The sequence below is a fragment of the Xiphophorus maculatus genome, chromosome 6 (assembly GCF_002775205.1).
Source record: "Xiphophorus maculatus strain JP 163 A chromosome 6, X_maculatus-5.0-male, whole genome shotgun sequence".
NCBI lineage: Eukaryota > Metazoa > Chordata > Actinopteri > Cyprinodontiformes > Poeciliidae > Xiphophorus > Xiphophorus maculatus.
In genome coordinates this window covers 21,809,031-21,831,925 of record NC_036448.1, presented here as the reverse complement: position 1 = coordinate 21,831,925, position 22,895 = coordinate 21,809,031, and the positions used below count along the sequence as shown (strand labels likewise).

The window sequence follows — 22,895 nt, the reverse complement described above, 5'->3', positions numbered from 1 at the left end:
TGACAGCAGCATCTTTCTCCGTATGTCCACAACATCCCAGAGTGGCTTGTATCAAACTGTAAACAAGACGTCTCGTGACTTTCTTTTTTTTTTGGACTTTCTTTTTTTAAAATTTATTTATATAACCGTTATTTAACCAGAGGAGTTATTAATAACAAATTATTATTTACAATAACAAAGGTATCTCTCTGGTTGCTCTTCTTCCTTTGTAGAGTACATAACTATTTTGTCCTGATAATAGACTCCCCCAATAACGTTGTGGATTGCTATCACTCCACAAGAGTTATCGCTTAGCTCAGCCTGGCTAATTTGCACAAAGGACTTTTTATCCATGAGGGGGCATCGGCGGATACATTGGTTGTACTAGATTTGATATTTTTCTGAAAATATTTAAAAACTAGATATTATCCTCCCACTTCATAATTATGTACTTTTTTGTGTTGTTTTGTCACTTAAAATCCCAAATAAAACAAACTGAACAAAGCACCACATGTTGTAAAAAAACCCCCAAAAGAATACAATTTTTTTGTATGTAATTTGTGCCAGTCAGTTGAAACTACTAAGTGAGTTTTGGCTCATTTAGTTTTGGATAAATTGTGTTTTTTAGAAAGGTTAAATGATCACAAAATTTTTTTTTGTACCAAATAAAATCCTTGCTAAACCTATACCATAGCCTCCCTCTTTTGAACATGTGTTCAGACTTTATTAAAATAGGCAGTTTTACAGGGATTTACAGGGTCGTTGGAATCTGAATAGTGAATAGCATTAATAGCAAAGGAAGAGGCAAGGGATGTCTCCCTTCTTGTGACCAATATCAGCAGCCACACAAAATAGTTCTCCGATTTCAATATGACAATGCCGGCGGCAAAAGCATTGCATTCCAGAGCTCCCCTGAGTCCACATCCTCTCCTCTATCAGCCTGCTTGCTGCGCCGGTTGGGCCTGATGATCCAGATTTTGCTGGTTTTTAATTAAGTGGAAGGTCAAATCTCATCGCTCTTGACTTCGGGGAGTCACTGCTGTCTGCATGGCAGAGGAGCTACACCCAGTCATTAATTTTGTGGAGCGGGGACTTTAATTGATTAAAAAGTTAAGGACAATGGGGAATGTGGGGTAACAAGAGTATTTTGTTAGGGTAAGAATCCATGCTGCTTATGAATCTTATCCATTATGGCTCTTGATGTATGTTATTTATGACTTTAATGCAGTTCTTCTAAAACATATTTTTATTAATTTTTTTATTACCAAGCATGATAAAATTAATTTGATCACTGTAACTTAAATGTCTATTTCATCTCTATATTTAATCTAATACTTCTAAAACTAATTTCAAGAACACCAGTGAACAAAAAGTCATGAAGAACAGAAGGCAGACCAAACATGGCCTGCTTCCTGGTCAGGGGTTTAGGTTGTAGGGAAATAAAAAGCAGGTTTAGTGGAGTATACTTGAATCAGTCAACAATTCAATTCAATTCAGAATCTTTGGCAAAACTTGAAAATGGCAGTTCTATTAAACTGACCTTTGGTGAAGGGTTTTCTATCCTTTCTGACTAAGCTAAGATGTTTGGGAAAGAAGTTTTGGCAAACCTTTCAATCTCAAAAGGTAATTCTGAAAAGAACTATCTTGGGGCACTATGTCCAAACCTTTACACTGTAGGCCTTAATAAAAACTGTGGGGTTTTTTTCCACAAAATTTGGATCGAATGGTTACTATTTCTTTTGTCAACACCATTGATAACTTTCCTTGAAAGTCATTGCTGTTTGTAGCAAAGGTTAATGAATGGGTGTGGCCAAGTTTATTTATGAGGCAAAATTCACTGGATGCATATTATTCTACTCACTACAATATTAAAATGAAAGCAGAAAATCATTTATATTAAAAGAAAACGTACTCTGTGTTGCACACAAAAATTTTCCATTTCAGATTATCTAAATTTGTCATTGAAAATCTCATCCTAAAAAATTGGATACCTTTGGCCTATCAATCAATCAATCAATCAATCAAATTTTATTTGTATAGCACATTTCAGCAGCAAGACATTTCAAAGTGCCTATAGCATCTACTTTCTATTTCTGTACCAATGGGAAGTTGCTGAATTGTAGCATCCAAGGTGGGATAAGCCTCTGAGGTCGGCTTGAGTCATTTTGTTTTTTTAGTCGATAGAAATAGTAAAGATAATCCAGAGATGAAACAGGGAATGCAGTGAACTTTTGGACAGTGAATATGACCCTTTGGAGTGTTTTCTTTGCTGCTTTGCAGCTGGCATTGCACACACAGACGCATTTGTAAATGAGAAGATTCTAGAGAACAAAGGAAGTATTGTTCAGTGGATCATACAAGAGAAAAGCCTATTGAATGGATGAAAAGATATCAACTCCCTGAAGCACCTCTGATACTGCACTGGAGCAATAGTTTTGGAAAATGAAAATAGAAATTGGAAAGTAGGATTTTTGTTGTTGTTAGGAAAAAGTATTTTGCTTGGACCTTTAGTGAATTAATGTGTTGTACCATACTGCCAATAACCAAACAGGCTTACGAAGCCACACCTTAAAGATTTAAAAATATATAACGCACATTTTCTTAAGGGTCTCTTATTTACATTCCATACAATAAATCACATACATCATTTTCAGAAGCTTTGAAACCTGTTTAAGGCCTTAATATATCCTAATATCACTTACCATGTATAGGTTGGACATAGAGCATTAGGTAGCTCATTCTAGAGAATATTTCCAAAATTATTAACATTTTAAAAAGATACCAGCCTTGGTACCTGTAGAATGCTACCTTATTTCCTCACTGAGGAGTCTGTTTTGCAGGGCTAATTTTCTGTCCCAAACAATTGAAGAGGGACAGAACCTTTTGGATTTCCTCCGTTTTACTGTCATCTAGACGAAACCATGAATCATGTGTAGAGCTACATCCCTGTCCTCCATTAATAAAGATGGATCTAACAGTAAGGCCAGGAAGTCAATTAGAAAGCTATATTTCGGGCTGCTGCTGTCATTATTCTGTCTCATGTTCACTGCTGGCAAAAACGAAAAAAGCCTGATCGGTCTTAAACGGGAAGAGTCTTCCCTCGGAAGCACTTTGTAAAAACAAACATGGACTTGATGTGAAACCGTGAGCTGCCCGAGCCTCCTGGGAGGTCTACAGTGTCAGATCCACTTCATGCTCTTCTCCCAACTGATTCACTTTCCTCCCACCTCACAAGAAGCTGAGGTCACAAGTTGTAACCTTTTACCCAACTGGGAGTAACTGTAAACACAGAGAGCTATATTTGGAATACATATCTGGAATATGAACTGTAATCTTTCTTATTGCAACAAGCACAGCCCTCTCTGCCTCTGACAAAGCTTAAGCTTTTCCATGGGAGTGAACACAAGTCACAGTGGAGAAAGGTTATATTTTGAGTATGTGTAATTTTCTCTCTGCTTATTTCGATGGTTGAAGTCACTCTAAATGAAACTGCAGCTATCTTGTTTTCACCTAAGCCTGGAAGCATGGCTCTCTCATTCGACCAAGACGTTGTAGAAAACTGTCAGGCCTTCTCTCTTCTCCTGGCAGGAGCGTCTGTCAGCTCTGCTGCAGTTCAGTCTAATAAACCAGCCTCGCCATCTGAGTTTCCAGGCTGAAGGCTGTCTTCAGCAAACAATGCAACTTTAAAGATAAAGAACAAAGAGAATTCCCAGGATACACAGCTTTTTTTCCTTCTATCATCTTTCTAACAGGCCGTGTTTTAAGCTCAATTAGTGAATCTAACAGAGCGTCTTTTATTTAGCTTTCACTGTGGCAAAAGTGACCTTATTTGCAATGCTGTTCTCTCCGCAGGGGCACCAACAAATGAAGTCTTGTTTTCTGTTTTTAAGGAGAGTATAATGAAGCTTTGAGGAGGCATGATCCAAGTCAGATAGCCCGCCAGGATTTCAATTTACCCATGTCAAAGAAATTTGAAAGGCACAAATAAAAATTGCCGTGAGGGCCGACTGTATATTCCCCTCAGAACGTATTGATTCAGTGGATTCAGCTCAATGCCTATTCAACTCTTTGTCTTTTGTTGCTTTTCCTTTGTCTCAGGTGCAAGTGCAACCTGCATGCCAACAGCTGTGTGTTTGACAAGGGGAAGCTGGGCTGTGAGTGTGAACACAACACAACAGGGCCCGACTGCAGCCGCTGCAAGAGGCACTACCATGGAAGGGCCTGGAGTGTGGGCTCCTACCTCCCCATACCCAAAGGAACTGCAAATATATGTAAGTAGGTTAAAAATCTTTAACCTCCTTAAAGATTAGTAGATTAAAGATTAAAAATCTTCTGTAGGTTAAAAACTGTTTATGCAACTAATTTGCTAGCTGAATACACAGCATTCACAGTCTTTTTTTTTTATTATTGATACTAATAACTGACAATGAAATATCCAACCAATAAAGTGTCAAAGTTTTCTCCAAAGCCATAATGCATAAGGGACTCCAAGTCACATTTTAAAGACAAACTCTGTAGACTATTTACCATTAAAACCAGACGGTTTTATACTCTACATAAAAGGGTATTCTTTCATAGTTTATTAAATCTGACTTGCTTGATAATCTTTCTTTGTTCTGTTTAAATTCAGACGTCTATATTCTCTAAGGTTATTATTCATTTAAACAGTTTAGCCCATGATGGTCAGGGTCAGGGTATAATAAGCTTCTGTTACAGTACAGTAGTAGAGGAAATTAGTGGCACATTGAGTAGAATTCATTTTAGTAATTCTACCTGAACTAAAACAGGAAAGGTTTTGTCAAAATTTGTATCAGATTTTAATCCTTTGCTATTACATCATGTTCAAGTGCAAGACAACAGAAACTAATTAAGTTACTGACCAAAAAATGAATCATTTTATTTACACCTAAGGCACCATTGTTCAGTGTCAGTCTCAAAGGACAGTATTACGTAAGATTTGAATGAACACCTGTGAACAAGAACAATTCTTTTTGAAGGAAGATTTTAAGATCACTGGTGATAAAAAAAAAAGTGGCTATATGACCATAATGACAGAAAAATGTTTTGGAAGACTTGAAGTGAAGCTTTAAAGCTACTTTTAGAAAAATGTATTTTTTTACATATTTGTTAAACGTTCATACATATCCTGCTGTCCAGCAGAATATCAAACAAATAATTTGTAAAAAATGTCAAGTGTTTCCTGCTCCTCACAGTGATCCTACTGCCGTTTGCAGAAATTCACCACTTCTGGTCAGAAACAACCAATCAGAGCCAGGAGGAAAGTTTTTGCGCCATCAATCACACTCAAGCTTGTGCATTGACTATTCTAAACTTCCCTCTGGTAGCCAAACAGCTTTATTGTTATTTACTCAAAAGGCATATGGCATGTCCACATACAGTAAGAAGGTGTTAATTTTAATTATTTTTTAGAAGTATCAATCGGTGTCACATTAAGCCTCTGAAAAAGCCAGGACTTTAATAAAGAAACAGTTCAATGTATTTCAAAACCTTGTTTCTAACAGTAACTAAGCAATTTAAATGAGGTTCGTTGTTTCTTGTATAAAGAATTAAAGATTTAACCAGAATTAATGTGTGGTCACCGTGAGTGCTGCTAGTTAATTTAGAAAAGCGAGCGCAATACCAAGTAGGTAACAATTGCTAGTTTCTGAGTAATGTTAAATGTGATGGATTACAATCCTCTTATGAAACTTGTCCAACATATGTGTGTCGCCTTTTAGGACTTTGCGTCACTGGTCAACAGTTTTCTTTAATCAATTGAATAGAAAGGTCTTGCAACCCAAGCTTAAGGTACAAGAGTTTGCAAGGTATCTATGAGCCAGAAGGTGCTCTTTTGCATTATCCCCATTATAATCTTGGACAGGAGTTGAATCACATTTATCAAATCCCATGCCAGGGGGCAGGGAAGCTCATTGCCTCAATAAATCTAGCACAGCTATGTAGGGTTGCGGCATTAGATGGCCAGGCGTGGCCAGATGGTGGAAGATCTAGCCCTCTAGTCCCAGATTTGGCCCCTTTTTTTCCAGCCTTGCAGTCTGCAAATCTCACAGCAGCAGTCCTCCAGGATTTATAGCAGGTTTTTCAGTTGCTCATTTTGACTGTCTGACTTGAATTCTGATTAGGTTTGAAGGGGAAATGATATTGCTATTGATCCCCTACTGCAACACTGCTCTTATTGTTTTTTATTTGATGTTGATTAATTGGATAATTATCTAGTGATTTGTATGAATATGTGCTTCATGAATCATTTGCATGTTTGTGCACAGACCTTTGAGTGTTCTCACCTCTGACTGTGTGCGGGAGTCTGTTTACGAGAAACGCTGAACTCTGAGGAGATATTGCTGGATTTACCCCTGTACCTCCTCTGTCTTATTTGCCTCCCTCCAATGTGGAGCTTGCTGTCAGATTGACAGGCCATTATTAAAAAAAAAAAAAAAAAAAAGAAAAAAAAAATCCACCACCAGGACGCATCTGCCTTGAACTGATGAAACCGAGGTCTAGCCATATCAAAAGCAATATTAGCGCTTGTTTGGCTGTGGCATAAAATGCAATAATATTGTACATGGATGTGAGGCAACAATATTGGTCCCCCAGGTGTTGAATGAGGACATTTTGTCTTGAATTATTCTTATTTCTCTTGAGAACAGATTCAGACACTTAACATGCCTTCATCTATTACATAGAGTGCTTTGTATGAAAAAAAATTAAACATACAGCTGCTCATATCAGGACAAATATGTTGAACATGCAACACGTAATTATGGTTTAATAGGTTTCATCTGTCAGCAACTCTTCCTCTTTTATCATGGCAGTCATTAATCTCTGGGTAGGGTCTATTACATATTTATATCCCTGTACATGGAACCCTGGTATAAAATGAGTTACAGCCCCCCAAAAAAATCATAGCCTTCAGCATCAGGACATGACTAAGAAAGAAATTCAAGGTTTATGGGATCAGAATGGTTGTAAAAAGAAACAAAGTTTAAACTTTTATTATTTTTGCTTTAATCCCTTAAGATAATACTGAAATGTTTCTAAATTTACCATGTTAGGTCTGAAGCTATATTTTTTATTCTACCAATTTTATTTGCTTGCTTAAAAATGAATGCGTTGAGCGCATTCCAGTGTTATTATACTCTGACTAGAGGAAGAATTATATAATTCAAGATGCTTGTATCAGTCGGTTAGAGATCAGAATTGGACACATTTTTCCATGATCAGCTCTGATCAGTGATCAGCTGCTCAAATACTGAATAATCTATTCATTAAATCCATCAAAACTAAAATTCACCATCATTTGTAATCTGTCAATATATCAATCGACTGCATATATGTTCATACCCCATTAGTCTAGTTTGGTTTAATAAAATTCAGATAAAGGTCAGGGACATTTAATCTTGTAATTACTTCAGTATCTGACAGATTCAAACCTATAACTTCTTTCAAAAAAAAAGCTGCTGCACACTTTTCCTCTATTATCCCTTGTAATAAAAAGGAATAGGTCAAAATTTCAGCCACCAGGGCAGAACTACAAAAAAAAAAAAAGCTGCAGAAGTCAGCATCAGCCAAAAAAAGACAATCAGCGTAAAATGCTTCTGCTACTAAAAGGTGGCTTGAAATTGTATGTTTAGGCAGTTAAAATGAAATACAGTTATTTTTTTCTTTCTCAGCTCCTTGTCACCTTATTGACAAGTGACTTGCAAACGTTCTCATATCCTTTTACCTTTTATTTTTTTAATCCCCAAACTTCAATGTATTTCTTGGGATTTCTTGGGATAGACAAAACATTTTGCATATAGTTGTGAAGTGATACATGGTAGTATTAATTTAAAAAGGTGGGGGCTTGCACTTGTACCCACTCTTTTTACAGAATCGCCTGTTGCTACAGATTTAAGATATCAACTTTGTACATTTAGAACTTTGAATGTTTCTCCATGTCTGCAAAATATGGTTTACAAAGTGTAAACAATCACATATGTAGACCACTTTTGTACATCAGAATCTTTTGTGCGCTGCAAGTTTCAGAATTCAGTTACATGAGGCCCCAGGTTACTGAAGTTCACTACTAATAGTTTTGCTGTTGACAGATTCTCCAAAGGCATGCGGTTGAATCTGCTTTTAATGAGGATTATGAGAGTAAAATGCATATCCATGCCGCATATTTTCAGATTTTTCTTCAGAAACCAGGTGTAATTCTTTTTCTTCTTCACAACATTGTTAGTCTGTCCCATAAAATATGCTAAACGTTTGTGGTTGTTAAGTGGGGGAAAAAAATAGAAAATATCAAGGAGTATGAATAATTTTACAAGATTTAAGTACTTTTGCTGTAAAATAGTAGACTAAAACACATCAATAACTTATGAAGCATACTGTATATTGCAATAAGGCTTTTTTGTAAAGTAGTACTTACTTTGCTGAAGTTATTAAAATGGTTTCGCATAAGTTACTGAGTAAACACTTCGGTTAATTTGTCTTATATGTTATTGGTCTTAAACATAATCACAAAAAGTTGTTTTGCATTGACACTTGCAGAAACCCTGAAGGCAAGAACATAAATTTGTTGCCTTTGTAAAAGAAGAATCACTCCAAGAATTTTGTTGACAGTCCACTTTGCCAGCAGCGTCAACTCATCTTGTTTTGCCAAGCAAGTTCAGAGGTTAAGAGGGGTTTGAGGCAGGAGTTTGATCAAACCATAAAAACACCTCCAAAGGTCAACATTGTTTGCCCTCTATTTCTAAACACAGAAGTACTATTTTGTTGTTGGGCCTCGCTCAGTGGCTTCCAAATTGGACTTTAAATTCTGGCCATTTGTGGTTGCAGTGTTGGTTTGTTCCTGCCAGCAGTTGTTGCAACAGCCACAGAGGGGTAATGAATTGATGAATGGGAAACAAACAACATAAAACCCCCAAAATAATGGCAGAACACAAAGTGAAAAAGATCAGAAATTGAATTAATTGTAGGCTGGGAATCACTCAGTGATGATTATTATGCAATGCAGCGATGGTAAAGCCACAGCCAGATACTGATAAAACATATGGAGCAAACAGATGCTGCAGGGAAGCTCCAGGAACCTTTCCAAACATGAATAAAAATGCTGGTGAAAAGATTTCTATTTTATATTGAGCCTTTGAATTCTTTGGCATTTTGTCTCTGGCCGACCCATAATTATCATCAGCAAAAGGTGGAGTTTGGAGCAGGTTCTCGAACTGCTGCTAATCAGCAGACACAGCAGAAGCCAAATGGATAAGTGTTGTGTCATTGGGCTTTGCAGGGCAAAAAAAATCCCCACCATCAAACAGCTTTCTCTTGCAATTTTATGACTAATGTATCAAACATAAAGCTGCCACTTGAATGAAACACTTATTCCCCCCGTCTTTTCTTTCCGCAGGCATTCCCAGCAATCATGGACCAGTGCGTAAGTTGTTCGAGCTTTTTAATTGGCATGCTGACTAATGGGTTTCCTCCCCCAGTCATGACTAACTCTTGTTGAACTGATGATGTTGGTGTGAGAAATTGTGGCACATGTGCAGCAGTGATCAGCATGTTTTACATTGTCAGACAAATCCATTTACACCAGACATTCTTGCAGAACAGCACATTTTATATTCCAACTCATCAATAAAAGTGGACCAATGCATGGAGGGAAGAAAATACTTTTTTGTGCATCTCATGAAGAGAATGATATGCACTTAAGCCTGGAATGATTTCGAAAAAAAATAAAAGTTTCAAAAAGGAGAGATTTGCCTTAGATCTTATATATTTTCATGTAATAAAAAATGGTCATTCGTGTGAACAGGCCTTCTTATTCTTAAAATTTTGCCTTTTGAGCCTCTTGAAAATTAACTCAAAACAATTTTATGGAGAATAACACACAACATGATAGAGCCTGAAAACAGTGCATTAACAGATGACGTATAAAGATTTTTTTATTATTATTTGTAGCTTTCATGTTGTACAAAAATAAATGAAAAGAGAATTTTAGGTCAAAACCTTCACCATGACTTTTTTAGTGCCTTGAAAAGTATTCATGCCATTTGTACCTTTTGAGATTTTGTCAACTTACACCCACAAACCTGTATGTATTTTAATCAGACTTTATATATTCAATCAATAAAATATCATTTACAATAACAGTGAAGCATAGGGTAAATTATTTCTTGTTTAAAAAAATAAAGCAGAAATAAATCTAATCTAATAAGTTTGACTGGTACGTGCATTTGTATTCAACCAGATAGAACTGGCAAGCAGCCAAGAAATTCATGGCAACACTGGAGGAGCTGCAGAGACCAACAGCTCAGGTGGGAGAGTCTTTTGCCAGAACTATTAATTTTGCACTATGCAAATTTATGCAAGAGTGTCAACAAGAAAGCGGTTGTTGAAAGAAGTCGCAAAAAGTCTTGTTTAAGAAAAATGACTCAAGCCATGCAGAGAACACAGCAGCCATGTTAAGATGGTTCTGACGTCAGTAGAGATCAAATTGAAACTTTCTGCCACCATGGAAAATGCTATGTGAGCTGTGAAACCAACTACCCCCACTGAGAAACATGACGTTGGTATCATCATTCCATCGAGATGCTTTTCTTGTGCAGGGACAAGAAAGCTGGTCAGTGTTGAAGGGAGCAGCTTAGAACAGGGCAGTTCTGGACAAAAACAGTTAGAGAATGTTAAAAAAAAATACTGGAGACTAAAGAGAAAGTTTACCTTCCAGCAGAAGAATGATTGAACATAAAGCCAGAGATACAATAGAATTGTTCATATGCATGTTCATGCCTTAGAATGACTCAACCAAAGTGCAGGCCTACATCTAATTAAGAATCTATGGCAACCTGAAAACTGCTGTCTACTGAGGCTCAGTAGCAAATCTTACAGAGTTACAGCTCTTTTGCAGATAATGCCTTCATTTTGTAAAGAACAAGCCTATAAAACATGCAGCTTTTATTGCAGAGAAAGTTTGTTCTGCAGTCTGTGGGGATGAATACAAATGCATGTCACAAACTTTAAATGGACTACTTTGTGTTGATCTGGTATTTGAAATCTAAATATAGTAATCATTGTACCACATGGGGATGAAAACAGTGTACATACTTTAAGAGAGCTCTGCTACGTGGATGTTACATCTACTTTAGTTTTTATAAAAACAGTCAAAAGGTGTGTTCTAGTTATGTTAAAATGTACATTGTTTACTAATTAGATTTTCTTTTTAATGTTGCAATTGCCCCTGCATTAGCACAACAAAGAAAGATATCTGCTTTACACTCCTGAATATTTGCTCAAACACACTCACACACACGCAAATATGTGCCCAAAGCAAAAGCAAAGAAAAAGCCATTCTTTATGAAGACGTGGCTCCAGCCGCGCATCCCTACCGATGTTGATGCCTGAAGGTGACTCCACATGCTGAATAACAACAGCCACTTCCATGCATAGACCTCCCTGCCTTTCTGTTGTGGAAAATTCACTTTGGCTGCATGCACGCTACTCTGTCTGTGCATTAACTCATTTATTACCCCCAATATTCTGCTAAAGTTTTCAAATAACTGATATAAAACAGATGAGATATAGAATACTGTAAAACAAACAACAACAAAAACTGGACTATGCATGCTATCCCCCCCGCTTTCAAAGCATAGAAGGTTGAACTATATGACAATTGATGTAATAAATACCCTCTCCATTTCCACGCAGATCGAGCAAATGCTTCATCTCTCGGTGTTGCAAATCGTAACCAAGGTAGGATCATAGGCTTTGTAACTTCAGCATGACATTACCAACTCACAGACTGAATTGACTGCTTATTGATAGGCTGTTTAAAAAAAAGAAGGAAAAAAGCCTTTGTGTTGGTATGGAAATTACAGAAATCAGTAGGTTGTTTTGACCAAAGCTGCCTTTCATGCTGCCGCCACAGACACACGCTGGTCCTTACAAGGCAGACCTTTTTTGTTGTGAGAACACTGCAGGGAACGAGCCGCGTGCCTCAGGATCACCGAGTCCACAGCCTTCTAACCTCTTTGATCATGCCCTCTTTTTAATTACCCAGAATGCTCTCTGGGGATGCACCCTTTCTGTCTTCTTCTTAAGGTAGAAAAAGGAAGTATACAGAAAGGAATCGCAGAGAAGGAGAAGGAAGGAGAAAAGAGGCTTCAGGGAGGTTTATGTAGATTGATCTCCAGCTATCTCCAGCTAATCCGCATGCCCAGATATCCTGTGTAGTGAGTGTTAAGTCGCATCTGCACCACTGCTCTCACAACTAGGAGGAGGAAGAAAAATTAAAGTAAGACTTTAAGGATTTCCAAAATAAAGGGAGGAGTTCTTTTTCATCTCGCTTTTGTAGATCCTTTTTTTTTTCTAAATCTATTGCTTCAACATAAGGTGTCTGGGCACATAATTCATCTAAATGAACTTTCTGTCAGGTGCAGTAAGTTTTCTGTGCATACCTTTTCAAAACAAACTGATCAGGCTATCACTTATGCACTGAAAATTTCAGAATGAACATTTCTGTGGTCAAAGCTGGCATATTTGAATTTCAAATGAAAGCAGCACAAATAATCATTTTATTTGTGCTACAGAAGAGTTCTTTAAATTAAATATGAGCCAGTTTCATTAAACCAAGCAAATTAGCACATGTTCATGAATTATAAACAGCTCTGAAGAGTATGTAGATTTCTGTTCATGTGATTTCAAAATGAACTTATCAAAAGAAAAAAGCCCAGCAAGCCCACATAGGTCTATTTAAATAAGTGTGAAGATTAAAACCTGCAGTCTTATGAACCAAAATCTTTTACTTCATTACTTTGATTACTGAATCCCATACAGCAGAATAAACACAGGAAGACCAGATGTGACTGAGCATGAGGTACAGAGAAAAGTGTAAGCAGGGATGAAAAACACAGGTGTGCACTGAAACTACTATGAACAAACTAAAAATATCAAACTAAATTTAAAGTTGAAGAGATTGTGACACAAACTAGGCTAATAGTATGAAGAAATCCAGGGTCAGCTTTGGTGAGCTTCAAAGTGCATTGCCTTTTGAAGCTGGAGATGCACCACACCACGGCTGTCTAACTTCCGTTCTCGAGAGCCACTATCCTGCAAATTGAAAAGCATTTTTAGAATAAAACTGATATTAAAACTTCCTACAAAAGTCACAAAAAACAACCTCGAATGAAAAGAAATGACAAAATTAATTCCAAAAAACATAGTCATAATCTGTACCTATTTTGAATGGCATCCCTTTCATTTGATGGAGTCTGGGACAGAAATACAGTTGGTCTGAATTCGTACAATATTTTCTATTCTTGCAGATATCTTCTAATATCCACAGGTCAGTTTGTTTACGCTTTAAACTGTCGCCCTCGTGAGAGTGAAGTGTTCAGTTGGCTTTAATTGGTTTGTGAAATCTTGTCGGCTGCGATGCTTCAGGTGTGTGACCCTGAGTCTTCTAGTTCAGAAATAAAAATCTGCTGAAATTTGATTGAGCAAATTCCAAGTTTCTTTCTTTCACCTGCGATTGTGACATGCTATAAAATACACTTTTTAAATAAATTTAAAGAATTTTTAACATTTTATCTGACAGAACAACACAAAGTAAAAAAACATAAAAATATGTAAAGTTTGGAGTTGTTTATTTCTGACACTGTGACTGTTGTACTTAGTAGAATCACACTGCAGTACCATTACAGCTGCTAGTCGGTTGGGGCTTGTCTTCATCAGCTTGGTATAACTGGAGAATGATGGTTTTGTCCAGTTTGCTTAGTAGCCTAAGCTAGCCCAGCAGTGTTATTGCACTTTAAACAACAGTTTGTAAATTTTTCCACAAATTCTAAATTCGGTTTAGGTTAAGACTTTGACTAGTCCATAATTTTTGTGCAGCTTTTAAAGTTTTTTAAAGAAAGGCATCTCCAACGCATGATGCTGCCTCCACTATGTGTTGTGTTTTTCAATTGTTTGCATACCCAGATTAATTCACATACAGGTGGATTATTTTTTACATATTGGGTTACTTCTGGTCATTTGGCTGCACTGAATTTATTTTAGAGGTATCAAACTAAAAAGAACTAAACAGCACATTTTCTTTCACGAAGAAAAATTGTGGAAACCATTTATTCTTTTCATTTTACCATTATGTGCTAAAATGATGTATGTTCATCACATAACAAAATAAAAAGAGACGCAAAGAATTATCCAAAAAACATTGAAAGTATTAAGAAATCACAGCTTTCCAAACTTACTCAAAATTCAATGTAATTCAATTCGGCTTTAACTGTATAACAAAAGTTTACAACAAATGTTGCCTTAAGGCACTTTACCAATAATACACTCATTTGAATCAGTTTCTAGGAATAACCATGGTGATTTATGTGAGTTATTCTCCCCTGATGTGCTTGTTTGTTGACTTCCTAAACAATATTCCAGCCAATAATCAAAGAAATGTGTCATTTGGTGTTGATTGCTTTTTCTGACAAAGCGCCTATTATGTCCTTTTTGTTACTAATAAACACCATGAAAAATCCAATACACAAGACTAAATGTGTTTCCAAGATATGGATTTGTGATTGTTATTTTTGCTTAGACAATGCCAGTCAAGCATGAGATCTCTGAAGTTAAACTAATCTGGCTATTTAGAACCATTTTTGTATATCTCACTTTAAATCCAAGGTAGAAATGACCCAAAAACACAGAATTTCATACTAGATGTATTCCTTTTACCTCTTTCTTAAAACGAAATTGTATTATTGCAGGCTTTTTCATTGCTCATAAATGAAGTAGTCAACTTTACTTATGCACACTTTCAAATTAAAATGCATTAGCCAGTGCAACGCTCCCGTAAAAATGGAAAGCATTTGCTGTTCTGTCTTTAGAGATGATATTTTATATCTCCTCCACAGTCAAGTGGTGTATCATAACACTGGCAGTGCATATTGAGCTTCAGAGTCTTAAATCACTGACTAATGATGAAGCCTGTATGTTAATATAATAAGAGGAGGCAAGACTGAAGACGACGTTTCAGCTTACACCGACATCATGGCAAAAGATATTGACTGGGTGTAATTGAAACAACACTATTCTTGCTCCAAGCATATAATTAGCAGATCCTGTGTCTGAGAAATATCTCCAGTTATGATTAATTGCATTGGTGAATCCGTAGCTATAAACGCCTTTCAAAATTATTAAATGCATCAACGTGGATATGATTTAACTTTGCCTTTTACATGTAATTAAATAGAGGTGCTGCTGTTTCTTTGGGGTCTTGGTTGTCTTTTATTATCCTTTTCAAGCTTCACGAATTAGACTCGATTCTTATGATATTGGTTTTGTTGCTTTGAAATTAAACACTTAGCTAGGCTTGCCACATGTAGCCAACATAACTTCCTTGGACACATCGGATCATGATCTTTTGCAAAAAGGAAGAGTTGCAGGAGATATGACTGAGTGCATTGATTTGTGACTCCCAGCCTCTTATCATACTGTGGTACACTGTATCTCTCTGACTTCAGTTGCAGAGTATCAGAGGACATCAAGACCTCAGGAAGATGAGAAGATTAGACAATCAGTTGAATTTAAAACATTTCCTGTCATCCCAATACACAAACTTTACTTATTTGGGTTATTAATGAGTGAATATTATTCTAATTGGCTCAAAAAAAATTTACATGAAGGAGAAACACCCGAGTGCACAAGATCCAATGACATTTAAAACACACACCCTCCAATTGCGTCAGATGTTTGTCCTTCGTGTCACTGTTGTGGCGCTGCTGTAGAGAATTTTTCTCCTTGTTGCTTCATGTACCACCGAGGCCTGAGGATGGATCTGTCACAACAGTTACACTGTTAAAATGTCACACATCTGACAGAGGTGTGCGGCACACATATGTCTGTAGAGGGTGTGCTGCATGGTGCTGTCTTCCCCTGCTGCCAGTACGAGTAAATGATGTCATAAAAAGCAATTTTACTTAAATTCAAGCAGAAAGATTATGTAAAAAAAACCCACACAATTCACGTATTCTATACTGATTGTAATTCAAGTAAATATGCAATATTTGTTTATTTTTTATTGGAAAGCCTAGTTTTGTTCTGCTGTAAATTAGGGCAAATCTGAAAAGTTGTCATCACATGACTACTTGTTTCCAGTTCCGTAATAAAGAGGATGTGTTATAAAAAAAAATATACATCAGATCACTAAAGTTGAACATATCAAATAGACATTTCAAGGTTTTAGGAAATTCTTCTGGGATGCATCAAAAAGACAGCACTTTCACTATTAGCCACTCTGGAATTAGATTTTTAGGCAATCAGACCATTTCTAAATTATTATAGTCATGAAAAAGCCTTGTTGTTTTAATTTTAAGTAAGTTAAATAACAGAATGTGTCAAACACTATACATTACAAAGTTTTAGATAAATTTTATATTTCACACAGGATTTTTTTATTTGTTTCATTGTCCATCTGATCTACAGAAGATGATTTATGATGAAATAACTTGCTATCCTTTCATTCATCTATGACCTTATCGATTAGTTATATGTATTTTTTTTACATTTTAACTCTTGATATTTAACATCATTTTCTGTGTGACACTTTCTAGCATCAATATGCTTTATTTTTTTTTCCATTTCTCTTTATCCTCTAACACAGAACCAGCCAAATGGCTAACATGGACTTGTACAATACAAGCTACTTCAGGCAGCTTTGAGGGAGACCACAGTCCTGAGGCACAGCTAGAGGACACAAAGAGCATCATTCACCCATAGGCAACAATGTTAATGTGTTGACTGGGCCATGAAGGCTGAATTATATTATTTAAAGAACATGTTTTATCATCTTATTTAGTATTTACAGTTTGGTATTAAATAGTTTAAATCTGTCCAAAGTATCTGTCTCAGTGTCTGGTTAATGTGTCTTGGCAACCATATTATTTTGCACCACTGTTTATGGATGATGCTGAAAAGAATCTGTCACAGAGCACTTTTGTGCATTTTAAGTAAGAGACTGGAAATAGTGCAATGTTTGCCTATGCAGTTTCTTTATAAATAAAATTTCAATGCACATAAAAACAGAAAAATCATCCATCATCGCACATAATAAAATGTCATACTGAAGATAGAAACCTGGATCCACATGTGGAATTTCCATTCACGCAAACAACACAAGCAACGTCTTAGTAAGTGATTTTCAGTTAGATGCAATCCCAATGCGTTTTTAATCAGTTTTGGTATGAAAAATTATTGTTTGTTCTTTTTTTTTCCGATGCATGAGCCGCACTACTGAAAACCAAAAATGTAATTACTATTTATGCAGGAGGAGATATCCAATTACACTGAAATCTTTGTGCAAACATTACCTCTTCCCGGATTTCACCTCTGCCAGTGGAACGGCTTCCTGAGATAATTGAGTTGTGAGGTTTTATCTAAAAAAAAGAAAAACGTGAACATCATCTTACGTAATCCTCATCACTATATTCAAATAAATAAAGATTTGATGGACACTAAGGCAATTCATTACTGGGAATGGAACCTTTTTTAACAATGTGGTATTTTTTGTTGAAAGCTTGACTACAAAGATGAAAATAACACCAACTGGAAAGGCTGTGGTATTTTGTTAGTTGATATGCCATACATACAGAAAACCATCTTCATAATGTTCTGCCAACAACTTTGACCCTCCTTCCAACAGCAGAAAAAAATCAATTCACTTTGTAGATGTCATTTCCACATAACGCAAAAGCAGAAGGGATTTTTAACAATTCAAAGCCAACACAAAGCCATAGCCTGGCTGTTGAATTTAAATGATGCATTCAAGATTGCTAGGAGAAACTGAGCATTCAACAAAAAATATATAGACCGGGAAGTGCTGTGACTGATGTTTAAATTCAGTATTCACAGTATTGTTATTTTAGATATTATACAGTACAGCAGATACATGAATCTGCCCTACTTCCTTTGATTCACTGGTCCTTAACTCCATATTATGGAGTACTACATATACAGATGTAGTCCACATATTGTCTTTCGCAGCTTTCTAGAGTTTTCTTGAAACTTAATATCTGTTCTCCTCAAAATTTTCCCCAAACTCACCAGTTGATTCCCTGTGGGTACGTTACAACAACCAACAGGTACTTTCCACGAATATTCCAGGTACAGCCTGGAGTTTGTCAACTACTTTATTTGAACTCTTCTGAAGTTAACCAGGTACTGCCCTGGATCTTTCCTGGAACATTTTTTAAATATATTAAGTACTACTCGTGAACTTTACAGGAACATACTAAGTCTTTTGCTGGAACTTTCTCAAAGACTTATAAGTGGCTTCCTTGAAAATTGCAAAGTATTTACAGGTTACTTCCTGAAAGGTGTGCAGTGAGTTCCAGGAAAGTACCTGGTAAGTTCCTGGCATCATGTGGTGATTTTTGAAAACTAGCCTGTAGGTTTCACAAAAAGTCTACGAAAGTATCTGCAAAGTTCCAGAAAAGTTCTTGGAAAGTACCTGTTAATTTCTAGGAAAGTATTTGCTGTACTAGGCAATGATACTTTTTTTTGAAAGATGTTTACCACTAACATTCTTCTAGGAACAACAGCTGTTTAGTGCAAATATTTTCTCATACAGCTGATTGTTCTGTATTTTTCAACACTGTTTGCTGTACTTGATTTGGCCCTTCCTGACTTGCCTGCTACTCAGTAAGGACTCCGAGCTATGCAGACAGGACAGGAAGAGGCAGCTTGTGCCCTATGAACCTGCTTGTTGATGTTCTGTTCTGCCCCTTTCACTGAGTGATCTATTAATCACGCCTTCCTGTCTACCTCTCCTGCCCTTTCTGCTTTGTCTCTACAGCTCGGGTGTGTGACAATGCGATGCTGCGCTGTCAGAACGGCGGCACATGCCACCACCACCAACGGTGTCACTGTGCCCCTGGCTTCACGGGTGTCCTGTGTGAGAGAGCTAGATGCCAGGGTCCCGGAGAGTGTGATGACCAGCTATCTGGACGGGCAGCACTCCATCATCACCCCATAAAGCATCGGCTGTTCTTTCCCCTTGTAATGATCCTGCTTTCAGTTGTTTCTCTTTGCTGAGAAGCTTGAACCAAAATCCTCCAAATAAAACCCTAAGACCACAAATGCTGAGAACGAACTCTCAACCTTATGAACATTGACAAAAAACAACAACAACAAAGAATGTGTGGACAATGTGCTCAGTATAAGCAACTTTTTTTTGTATGGCCAAGACCAAGCTGGTGGGCGAAGATGAAAGTAGTGCAGCAGGTTTAATGACGAAAAGATTTCTGGAAAGCACAGTGAAAAAAAGACATTGTTTTGTAACCTCACATGAAAAGACTGTAGATGCCCTTGCTTTGTGAAAATGTCTTTCTCTAGTATTCCATTCATAGAGAGAAGATTCTCTGCTCAGACAACGCAAGTCAGTTTCGGGTGACAAACTGTACAAAAACAAGACACAAGATTCCTAGGTATCATCCAAAGTATTTTGACAAAATATAGTGAAGCAAGATCTCTTAAAAAGGTAGTTTGGATATTTTTGAAGTTATTTACAGTTATTTTAAGTAACAGTACCCTTACCTGTAGAACACTGATGTCACAGTTAAACATGTTAGATGAAAAGTAATGAATTCCCCATGTTGAAAGCTAACAGTTATCCAGACAGAAAACTAAGGCAGTTAGTTACAGCCTGACAGGAAATCAAAATTATTACTCAAACTCTTGTCTAGTTTAAACTTTTTACACAGACTGGTGGGATGATGATGATCAGGCAATCTGAAATCACAGGCAGCCACTTCATTGTAGGTGGTACCACAGACATTGTTCTGCTAGTGATACTAAACATCTGAAATTGGGTCATATTTGTTAATGATATTAAAACAGTCAAACAGACATTCTGTTTGTTTGATACAATTATTCACAAATGATACCAGTATGAGTCACAATTTTATTCCAGAATTATAAATATTGTTAACTGGAGTTGTTTGACGAAAAAAGAAAGCTAAAATGGATGTCCCTGCTAACTAGCAATAAAAGGCTACAATGTCTTGTAACCTTTCATTGTTCTAAGTAGTTCCTCACTTTTCTGACAAAAATAATGACATGACAATCTGTTTACTGCAAGGACAGAAGCTTTTACTGGTAATATCTTCACCCTGACTCACCCAAAAAAATCTAAACTATCACTTTACGAAATCTTGCCTCACTGCCTCCCATTTTCATACTTACATTTCTACCATGGCCACCTCCCCACCCACCCAGCACCATCAGGCCCCCAGCCCTTCCTGTGCTCTAGTGACTCTAGTGATTTTACTTTGCTGCTGCAGGGTGTCTGTTGTTTTGCCTAAAGCTGCACATGTATTACTACCAATCCCTCCCTACAATTTCCAGTCTAGTATCTTTTCGTTTTCAAAAGCTTAGTAGTATTGCTTGAGCTCACCTGTATCCGAAAAAAGTTGTAAAATACTGTAAGTGTATTTAATTTTCTATAAAACAGATATTTTCATGATTATGCAAAACAAACAAAAAAAGATGTATTATTTGTTTTCTACTGCTGCTGGCCAGTCCTTCAGTAGATGTGGGCTAAGAGTGACTAAGGAAATTGGTTGTGTTCAAACTATTATTATTATTTTCTTGTTTTATTTTTGTTGCTTGTGGGACACATGGCTCTCGTTGCCTGAGAGCTGCTGTCAGAATATGTTTACATACACGCCCACAAAATACACTTCCACCAAAGCGCAGAAGAAAAAACATGTTTTTGTCTTGTTGTTGAAAAGTAGTAATTTTATTAGGCAGAAACATGACATTTGAGACAAAATGTGCAGAAGAAAATTGTTTACTGTCCACTGATAAATGCAGGCAAATGACAAATACTGAATGTCATTTTAAAAGATGTTTAAAAGCTATTAATTTGATCATTGACTATTCCACTGAAGCACCAGTTGCTGATAATAAGCAGGCTCCTCTGTAACACATCCCTGTTGTGCTTATGAAGGAGTCTCGGATTGAAATCCCATCAATTTTATGTAAATTTAACAAGAGGAGAAAAGAAGATTGCGTGGCCATTGCAGAGGTTGTCCGGCTCAAATCTGTAATCAGATCTAATCCTCGAATCAAACGAGAATAAGGGAAGTTTTTTTCCCGAGCTCCTGCAGATGAAAGCCATGCATCCTGCTGCGGGAGCCGCCACAAAGCCGTGCTCTCAGGAAATGAGCTCTAATTCATGGAGGGTCAATGAATAGAAATGAAGTTGCGTCCCACGGGGTGACATATTGAGAACTGAGACCAATTTTATTCGAGGGATTAATTTTACTCCTGAGGTTGTCATGAAACGCCTAATTGTGCTAGAGTTTAATGTAAGTGCCTCTCATTAAACGTCACTGTCTCTAATAGAAAGCAGTAGCCTTTTTGTGAATGAGACTCTGGAGATCAGCAAATTTTGTTTGTCATGGATTAATCCACTGTATAAAACCACTTACAAAGGGATGGATGTTATTTTTTAAGAAAATATGACATTTTTTTGGGAAGAGTTAACCAAGTGCTGGTCATGCACATAAATCTACAAAGGATAACACAAATAATAAATATGTGTTTGTCATTTTATTTAAAAAAAATAAATGCTCAACATCCACATTTGTGTGATTTTTAAGGGGTGTTTTAAGGGTTATTGTAAAGTGAGAAGTTAAATTAGAAAAAAACCCAAACAATGGTTAATTGCTTAACTTTTAAACATACTTGGAAGTCAATATTTTTGTTGACAATCAAAAGAAGCAGAAGATGTTCTACAGGTCGACTGCAAAAAAATAAACCAAAATCAATAAGTGGACAAGCTGCTGCAGCATTTTGAAGGTCTTTGTTTTATATAGTGCAAATAGTAATATTTGTAAGATTTATTTTTTCATTATGGCTGCAGGCATTGACCTGCAACAACACTGCATTTTACCAGCTGCAAAAGTGGCAGACGAATTATTCATGCGTGGATATAAAACCTATTTCCCACTTCACAAATTTATTTTGTGTTTGCTTTGTGGTCACACCTTAATATTTCACATCATCAAACGAATTTTAATGTCATGCATGAGAAACCTTGGATAAATGCAGAAAGCAGGTTTAAGATGGTGGTTTTTCTTATTAAGGGAAATAGGCTGTCCAACCCTTTCTGACCCTGTGTTTGCAGATGTTCTCCATTCATTTCTGGATCTAAATCTCTTGGGAGCTGACTGAGCATCCATACTGCACTTCTCACACTTTTAGTTTTAAAATAAATCCAAACCCATGCAACCTTACACTTCAGAGATAAACACTCTTTTGTGTTGTTCTTTTAAACCCCAACAAAATACAATAAAGTTTCTCGTTATGCTGTCACAAGATGTGAAAAAGGCAAAGGGAATTTATGAAGGTGCCATAGTTATTTTCATTAAGAACACATTGCTATTAACATATGATGTTACCAAGTTACTTAAATACTTTTATATTTTTTCTTAAAAGAATGCTTGAGCCAGTGCTGAAAATATTTCTTTTGCTTGATAAATTTGTTCTGGTTTTGCAGATGCAGAAAGAGGCTTTTTTCAAGGGGTTACATTCAGAGTCCCCCATCCCACAAAAAAAGACCAAATTCTGTTTACCTCTTACATTCCCCACTGCTCTGTGTCACAGCAGTTCCTTGTCCTTCCTCTTTTCACATCTGAGACCCAGGAGGGGGTATCAGGAGGACACTTTTAGACACAGGCAGTCCTTGTGTTCTGCCGCCGTCAGCGCTGGTGGCACCAGCACAAAAGTTACGTAACAGAAGACATTCAGGGGTATTCAGTGTCTGGGAAAAAGGAGGCTCAGCAACATGACTGGAGCACTCAGCTCATTTGCAAATCAATATCAATATTCAGCCGAGGTGAAGATGGCCTGCAGCAGAACTGAGA

General features: G+C 36.8%; 1 protein-coding gene across 5 annotated transcripts in view; it reads left to right on the top strand.

The window, feature by feature from the left end:
* Nucleotides 1-21,375, top strand: part of LOC102229933 (netrin-G1-like) — a 64,729-nt gene extending 43,354 nt beyond the window's left edge. For 4 of the 5 annotated variants that reach the window (XM_023334852.1, XM_023334854.1, XM_023334855.1 and 1 more), the window contains 4 exons: nt 4,078-4,250; nt 9,386-9,412; nt 11,683-11,727; nt 18,821-21,375. In XM_023334852.1, the coding sequence (XP_023190620.1) occupies nt 4,078-4,250; nt 9,386-9,412; nt 11,683-11,727; nt 18,821-19,059 (484 nt within the window). In that variant the 3' untranslated portion in view covers nt 19,060-21,375. The remainder of the gene's footprint in view (nt 1-4,077; nt 4,251-9,385; nt 9,413-11,682; nt 11,728-18,820) is intronic. The other variant, XM_023334856.1, reaches the window with a different exon arrangement.
* Nucleotides 21,376-22,895: the final 1,520 nt, after the last annotated feature.